This window comes from Anopheles nili, chromosome 2 (assembly GCF_943737925.1).
Source record: "Anopheles nili chromosome 2, idAnoNiliSN_F5_01, whole genome shotgun sequence".
In the NCBI taxonomy this organism is placed as follows: domain Eukaryota; kingdom Metazoa; phylum Arthropoda; class Insecta; order Diptera; family Culicidae; genus Anopheles; species Anopheles nili.
The window spans coordinates 24,579,831-24,588,602 of NC_071291.1; the positions used below are offsets into that span (position 1 = coordinate 24,579,831).

The window sequence follows — 8,772 nt, forward strand, 5'->3', positions numbered from 1 at the left end:
AAACCATATAAAATTATTCTAAGAATGTTTCGACGAGTACGAATAAAAAAAATCCTTTTACAGTTCTTGCATTGTGAAAGTTTGATTTTCTATTCACGTATCATTTCAATGGATTCTTTTTTAAATGTATATTAACAAGAAGGAATTTCATACGACCAACACATGACTTTTCTAATGTTTTTATACAAAGTACTGCAGACTAACACGGCCAACTACTTCTTCAATTGGCTGGCAAATACGTGAGTTGAGGGTGTTAACAACTGACCAATTTGTTTCGATAAAAGTGAATGTGCTGAAGCGAAGCCTTTCCTTGCCGGTTGTTGCCGGTTAGAGAAATGTCAGACAAATCTCTCGTTCTCGTTCTGTTTTTCTTTTACAAAACAAACAGAAAACTTGATCCTCGCCCTCCATGTGTTACGAGCCTACAGATCGAACCTACAGCGGGGATGGTAACAGGTGAGAGCCATGGTTTCCGCATAATCATGAGGCGTACCACGCTTACACATGTCCTTCTGACACCATCTCTTTCTGGTTTCTGATGCAATTTTTGAGCTATGAACCGAAGCATGGCCGTTACATTCGCGGTTTGGTAGTATAAATATCGTGCTTACACCAACCGTCAGCACAGTTCAATTTTCTGTGCCAAGCAGTGAACAAGTCAGCAGCATCTAAACATGGCATTCAAGGTGGGTTATGCTGCAGATTGGGTTATGCGGCTGCGTCAAGAAGTTGCTAGAGCTTTTTTGTCCGCAAAGCTTAATAGCCGGAAGTGGATACTGATTGGGACTCACACTGCTTTTGATTTTGCTAGTTCGTCGTTTTCGCCGCTGTGGTCGCCGTTGCCCGCGCTGGCCTCATCGCCTCGCCGGCTGTCAGCTACGCCGCTGCTCCGGCCCTCAGCTATGCTGCTGCCCCGATCGCCAAGGTCGCTTATGCTGCCGCCCCGATCGCCAAGGTCGCCTACGCTGCCCAGCCCGAGGAGTACGACGCGAACCCGCAGTACTCGTTCTCGTACGGTATCTCGGACGCCCTGACCGGAGACTCCAAGTCCCAGCAGGAATCGCGCAGCGGAGATGTTGTCCAGGGATCGTACTCCGTCGTTGACCCCGATGGCACCAAGCGCACCGTCGAGTACACGGCTGATCCGCACAACGGATTCAACGCTGTCGTCCACCGTGAGCCGCTGGCCACCAAGGTCATCGCTGCTGCCCCAGTCGCCACCAAGGTCATTGCTCAGCCCGCTGTCGCCTACGCCGCCCCAGTTGCCAAGACCATCTCTTATGCCGCCCCGGTAGCCACCAAGACCTACGTCTCGAGCCCAGCTGTGTCCTACGCTGCTCCTCTGTCTTACTCTGCTCCTGTGGCTAAGACCTACGTCTCGAGCCCGGCTGTGTCCTATGCCGCTCCTTTGGCCACCAAGACCTACGTCTCGAGCCCGGCTGTGTCCTATGCCGCTCCTTTGGCCACCAAGACCATCGTCTCGAGCCCGGCTGTGTCCTATGCCGCTCCTCTGTCTTACTCTGCTCCTTTGGCCACCAAGACCATCGTGTCGAGCCCAGCTCTGTCGTACGCCGCTCCTTTGTCTTACTCTGCTCCTCTGGCTACCAAGACTGTCCTCTCTGGATCGACCCTCGCTTATCACTAAATAGTTGTAGATTTGCGATCATGCAAAACTCTTAGTTATTTATTGATTTGGAATTGAAATGGAATAAACGATTCAACGTTGTAAAAAGTGAATAATATTTCTTTTCTCTTTTGATGTTATATGTGCATTGTTGCCCTCAATTTGTGAAACACTTTTGGTTTCACAAATTGGTCGATTGGTATTGTAAAAAGTGTAAAATATTGACCAGCTTTTGTGGGGTTCAACGAGCATCGTTGCCCTTCGCAATATGTGGAGCACTTTTTCATCCCATCAGCCCACTCTTGCATTCTGGAACAACGTCTGATGCAACCTGAGCAGCGTGTGACATTTTCCTCTGCGTTTCATGCAATTGGATCGATCGTTTCAACCACTGGTGCTGTTACACACTCACACACTTCGAGCGAACCGGGTCGGTTACCTACGACCTGCTGCAAGTATTACGTCCAATCGCTGGACCTCCAACAAAATCCACCTCTTTACGTAGCCTCACCAACACGGCAGAGTAAAGTCAAGAGTAAAAAGTGAACCGACGAGCCATTTAGGCTGCACGTGAGCAACGTCCTTGCCATCGGCGATTCGATCTTAAGCGTGCTTGCGGCGAAACCCCATGCACTACCCTGGCTCGCCGTGTGGTCACAAACGGGGACATTTTCTCACAGATGGCGATCCAAATGGGGTGCTACTAACGTGTACCGGAGCGGATATACAGTGGACCATTGCCGTGGGGTTTGCAATCTTACGCGGAACATAGTTTCTACGGTTTGCTTCCAAGGTCCCAATCACCTGCCGGTGTCTGCGCGGCCTGTGCGAATGACTCAATCTGCGTGGATCGACGCGTGGTCATTAGTTTTTGCGTGGCCGATCGCCGATGGACCGGGCGGAAATGATCGCGCCCGTGATAGATGCTGATTTCGAAACGTCAAAACTTGACGTGCAAAATTAGCTATTATTAGTTGTTAGATTACTACCGGATTTAAACGTTCACGTGGTGTCTGTGAATGAGGTGACGAGCTCTTACTTTTATACAAGAAACTGTCAAACGCATTCGAGCAATATGAATGATCGCTTTATTTCTGTTACATAACCGATGCATGGTTCTTGGCGTGGAGAAATATTTGCAAGCAATTAATAGTTTTTATGAAATGTTATAACATTTTTAACCCTATCGCTTGCAGGATGTGAATCAGAAGTTTTTTCTTCCACAAGTGCATTAAAACATGATGTTAATTAAATAATATTTATCTTTTTTATACACCTTATTTACTGACGTAATATAGCATCATACACCACACATACCCACCCAATAAATTCCGACAGTCTGCTCGTACCACTTTTTTTTTTTCAAAACACGCATGATTGATGGAAGCTCATTTCCCAGCAACGAATTGATTATGCTACCTTGCCCAGCATGATTGGGATTTATGGTTCATAGATTTGTGTGCGTGTGTGTGTTTGACCTCTAAACCCTCGAAGATGCTACGTTATCGTTTGCAAAACTACAGACACGATCAGGTTAGCGTTTTTGATCGCTCATCGATCGGCCAATGCCTGCCAGTGCACACGTGATCGCGCGATCGCTCAAAATTTGCACAAACCAACCCCAAGACAGCCTAGCGGTAGTGTGTGTAGCCGTGTGTGACCACGGTGCACTGCCATAAAGTATCGCCACTCCAATCAACCCTGCGTCAACCCCGAAAGGTCAAAAGCCCACTCGACCGCCGCAGGGCGTTGAGAAGCGATCCACCGTCAAGGGTTCCGCGCACAACGGAAGTGGAACGGCAGCTCGGTTCGATGGCGACCCGATGGGCAGTTGGGGAGCAACAACCAGCAGAAGAAGAACGAAACCTGCTGGCAAAAAAAAACACAAAAGAAACGCGCCCAATTCACACGGGGCACGGGGCCACTTAACGAAATCGGTGCGATCTACCGGCAAAATCGATGCCAACCGATGCAAAAAGAAACAGGCCAAACGAAACGAAAAGTGAACGACCTTCTCGGCGGTATCCGTCCGGGGCGTCACGTTTTATGTGTCTGCCCTCTGTGATCCAGCATCCAGCGGGTTTTTGCCGGTCGGCAGGTTTTGCGCGCGGAAAACCGCGTGCGCATACGCGAGACCTACATTACGCGTGGCGTTGCGTGCACACGTGTGTTGGTGCGCTTTCGTTTTGGGGCGTTACGTTTTCACGCCGAACTCTTACGCTTTCTGCACCGTGAAGGTCAGCCTGTTTTCTTCCCGGTGGACTCGCCAGGACGAGCGCGGGAAGCCTTCGAGGGCCTTCTAGGGCACCTCGAACGAAAGCTCGTTTGTTGCCACGCGTTGCTTTTTGCGCACAGGCTTTTTGCGTGGCGTGGATGGGTTTTTTTTTGCTCGCCCATGTTCCATGTTGCACCGTGTTTCTCTCGCCGTGTCCTGGCCCATGGAAGGGATTCGCGAAGGGTGATCGTGTACGTGTGCCAAGCGCTTGGCTGAACTTACCGGTCCGGTGGAACGGAGCGTATAAATTGGGCAGCACGATCACGAGCTAGTCACAGTTCGATTGATCATCCGGTGCTGTGAACAACATCTTCTGCAACCAACCGCAACAATGGCCTTCAAGGTAGGTTTGGGGTGCCAGATTGGGGATGCTCGTGGTACAGCAGCGTGACAGGATTAACCGACGGATCGTTCTTGCCCCGGTGGTGCTTCACAGTTTGTCACTTTCGCCGCCCTGGTCGCCGTTGCCCGCGCTGGCCTCATCGCCTCGCCAGCTGTCAGCTATGCTGCTGCTCCGGCCGTAGTTGCGGCCCCGATCGCTAAGGTCGCTTATGCTGCTGCCCCGGCCGTCGTTGCTGCCGCCCCGATCGCCAAGGTCGCCTACGCTGCCCAGCCCGAGGAGTACGACGCGAACCCGCAGTACTCGTTCTCGTACGGTATCTCGGACGCCCTGACCGGAGACTCCAAGTCCCAGCAGGAATCGCGCAGCGGAGATGTTGTCCAGGGATCCTACTCCGTCGTTGACCCCGATGGCACCAAGCGCACCGTCGAGTACACGGCTGATCCGCACAACGGATTCAACGCTGTCGTCCACCGTGAGCCGCTGGCCACCAAGGTCATCGCTGCTGCCCCAGTCGCCACCAAGGTCATTGCTCAGCCCGCTGTCGCCTACGCCGCCCCAGTTGCCAAGACCATCTCTTATGCCGCCCCGGTCGCTAAGCTGGCCACTCCGGTTGCGTACACGACCGCGTACCATCACTAAATTTCTCGATTGTCACCAATCGGCACCGTTTGTAAATATCTTCAAAACCCCCGTTACAAGACGCACGCATGGTTCGTTTAATTTATTAGACGATTGTTTTGAACATAAATAACAATCAATTGAATCCGTCAAAACCTCGAATCTCGTTTGACTCGCGCTCGTAGCCATTTTCTGAGAAAAGCCCTTTGACTCCCTTGTGGTCGTTCGCTTTCAAACCCCTGCAGGGCCTGTCGTTTGTGTCGGCGTAGAAGTACGCGTCGGTGCGCGACGTTCAGCATCAAACAGCGTCGTGTTCTCCCGATCCCGGCACACACAGCTAATGTTTGTGGGGGAGCCAAAGCGGAACAGTAAACATTACTGTAAATTATAACGTAAGCAAACACGTTCAGCTCGCTGCCAGGTTCCGTCTTTTCCGTTTCCGAACGCGACCACCACGGAAATCATGCCCGGGCAGGACGAAAGGACATTCGCCGACCATCTCGAGGTGGGCGGACAATCAAACCCCCGTCCGGGAACGGTCCGATACTAACGATGTCGACGCAGGCGGTAGCTCTAAAGGAACAAATTAGTCCCACGTGATTATTGCGCATTGCATGGTCAACGCATCCTTGGCGTACCGTACCTGGCGTAGGAGACGAACGCATCGAAGCACTGCTCGGCTTTGGGCCCGCATAAGGATGCGTTTGGTAGCAGGAACGCAGGATAATGATATGGGTTACCGGAACGTCCTTAGCACGCTTCGCTGGCCATTGCCTAACAAGGTGACTTCCCAGTGGTGGTTCGTTTCCGGTCTTACACACATACGTCCATATATCATGAATAGTAATGATCGTCTGGAGGCAAACGATGGTTAGGACCGCACCTATATTTCCTGCTCCTTGGTGGGCTGCCGCTGGGAGGTGTGCGATGGCGACAGGCATATTTATGTAGGTGCCGAAAAGAAGCCATCGGTTCGGTTGACTTCAAGATCCATGGATGCATGTTTGTGCGTTTGTGCGAGCCATCGAGTGGAACCGCAAACATCTCACACTCGCGTTTATGCCTCCAGCAACATGCGTGATTCATGCTTTTGCGCCGGCTAGCGTGAAGCGGTTTGAGTGTTATCCCTTTTTTTTTGCTGGTTGTTTCTCGTCATCCTGCTTGCTTTGATGCGCGTCACATACACTAATGAGACGTGTCATTTCCACCGGAACCAATGCCACTTGAAGTGCACTAGCGCTACTCCCGTAGATCCTGTAGATCCCGTAGATCGCAAATAGTTACAGCTGTTCGCGCGTGAGCTCTGGGAGCTTTCTTCGCTTCGAAGGGCGAGCTTTCCCAGCAAATCTGTACGCAACATAATCGATGCTTAAAGGTGAACACGCGTCAATTAAAGAGATACTGTGGAGTTGTTTTGGGAAGCAGCTATTTTGGGACTACATTACCTTCGCCTGATGCCTTCGAAAATGGACGCTCTGTTACACTCTGCTTTATGTTTCTCTCGCCTGCCGTCGTGGGGTAGCCGTTTTTAGACGCCGACATTACGCGTCGTGTGATGGATTTTACGCAATCGACAGCATCTGCCCCGGGGGCAACGAAACGATAATCAAACGCACGTGGGCTGAATAGCATGCTTCCAGCTTGCTTTCTGTTCTTGCGGACTCGGTTCCGCCGTTCTTCGGCGGTTTGTTTTCCACTGCTTTGGAGCTCAAAGTAGCGCGAGAAAGCCGTCTCATTTGCCCCTCCAAAACTCCATACGGGGTATACATTGTTTTGTGCTGGCCATGTATGTAAATTAAGCCAGCGAGATATTAAAGCTGGCCCGGCATGCCCTCAACCGCCATTCGCTGGTGTGCCTCCCCATTAGCATAGCTCATTACTCGCTCGGGACTCGCGTTCTACAAAGAACCAGCGAACCAAGCGGGTGGGTCTCCTTTGCCGCTTGCACATTCTCTCGCGTTTCTTCTCATTGTCACCGCGTCGGGCTGGCTTTGGAGTTGATGCACACATCCCCATAAATCACGCCGGACATGTTTCCTTTTCGTGGCGGCGCTTTCCAACCGTTGGGGGAAAACCTGCTTCCACGTGCGGAACGATCACGTCAGCACCGGCTTCGGCATGGCAACACATGTGCATGTGCATGGTGGCACCGTGCAAATCGTCCCACAGGCCAAACCTGGCATAAGAGTGCATGAGCCCGCAGCCCGGGAATGCACCGGAAGGCGAATGGAATGAAACGCGAGCAACAAAAAATAACGTTCGGACCATGCACTTGAAATTTAATTACTTTTTATGCTCTATAAAACATAACTAGCACTCGTTAGACCGACTCCGAACCGCTGCAGGACGATGGAAAGCAGCAGCAGCGGGAAGAAGACGAGAAAAGGTCCCGCGAGTACGGGCAGATGCATAAGTGAACGTTTGTGTGCGGGGTGCGTGTGTGTGTGTATGGCAGGATGTGTGCAAGTCCACCAGCCGTTGCTATGGCAGCAACGGAGAAGCTCCACCGCGATGGATTTCTGCGTTGTCAAGCTGGCTGGGTCGGTTAGAATGACGGGCTTGATTCCGTGTGGGGTTGTTTTTCCTGTGATGCTGATTTCTTTTCAGCGTTATTTGCCGGTTTCTTCAGCGCCGTATTCCCTCGGTCATGTGTACTCTCTGTAGCAAAATTTTGCGAAAATCACTTTTATTCAATCACTGGCTTGGATTTATGTTTACCTGAGGTGCACGTAAATGTTTTGGACGCTGGTACAACGTTCTCTTGGTACCTCGAAACGGGGATTAAATTTTCTCCCGGAACGCATTCGCTGTCAGAGATTACGGACGTGATAGCCGAGTGCTGTCGGAAACGCGTTTTGTTTTTATTCAGTAAACTACGTTACACCATGTGGGAGGAGAGACAGAGAGAGTGATATTTAATGCTAGAAGAATTAGATCGGAAAAGGAAAATAAACTTAAAAAAAAAACAATCTTTTACGGTTCATACACCGATGAATTTTGTTTGTATGAGATATTTCATGTTAAAAATACGTTCTGGTTGTACCTCAGTTAATATTAACAATATAGATATTGCAAGTGGTTGAACGTAAAAGAGTGATCGAGAAGAAACATCGATTGTATTGCTGAGAATATATGACTTTATTCAGCAAAAGCTGTACATAAAAAAAGCTTCAATGCAAATCGGACTTCAATATAGCAAAGCGTAAACGATCATAAATAAAATCACGGTGCAAAAAGGCCAACCCCAACAGGTATTAGAAGACGGCACTTGCGACTCGTAGCAGACACCGTACCCTTCGAGCCAACACGCACATTATGCATTCATTGGTTCGAGCCATCGACGATTATGATTTTTCCTTCTTTGAGCACCCTCGAAGGCCCCGGCCCTGAAGGAACGGTTTTCCGCCACTTAACATACGATCACCCGTTGACGGCACAATCGATGGGCTGCGATGGGATTCGCAGCGATTGTTGGGAGTCCCGACGAAGGCCCTTGATGGTGGGTGGGTTAGGAATATGGAACCATTCTCCCCAACATCTCCAACACGTCGACCGTTTGCAAGGGAAGATTCGCGTTTGCGGATCGTTATTTATGAATGGAGACGCGATTGTTTGAAGTGTGTGTGTGTTTTTGTTGCGTTCGCTTCGCTTCCCATGCGAACATCGGTGCGCTGACAGGCCAGCGATGAATATGATGATGCCGATGATTATGTTTGCGGGAGATTACCCAAACAGATTGCATCGCGAAAGCGGTACCGGGTGCTGCTTTAAATTTCAAATTAATGTTTGCACCGAGCCGCATTACGGTGCGCATTTCGAAAGGTGGTAGCCACGCTTGTACTGTGTGGGCCGGTTGGGTGCTGACAAAATGACGATTATAATGACCGCGCGACATCGGGCAACGATAATGAT

The 8,772-nt window shown here is 50.4% G+C and overlaps 1 protein-coding gene across 1 annotated transcript; it reads left to right on the forward strand.

Annotated features, from left to right (window-relative positions):
* The first annotated feature begins 4,186 nt into the window (after nt 1-4,186).
* Nucleotides 4,187-5,022, forward strand: LOC128721727 (cuticle protein-like). Its single transcript, XM_053815506.1, has 2 exons — nt 4,187-4,242; nt 4,336-5,022. The coding sequence occupies exons 1-2, from the start codon at nt 4,231-4,233 to the stop codon at nt 4,879-4,881; spliced, it is 558 nt and encodes a 185-aa protein (XP_053671481.1). The 5' UTR covers nt 4,187-4,230; the 3' UTR covers nt 4,882-5,022.
* The last annotated feature ends 3,750 nt before the right edge of the window (nt 5,023-8,772 follow it).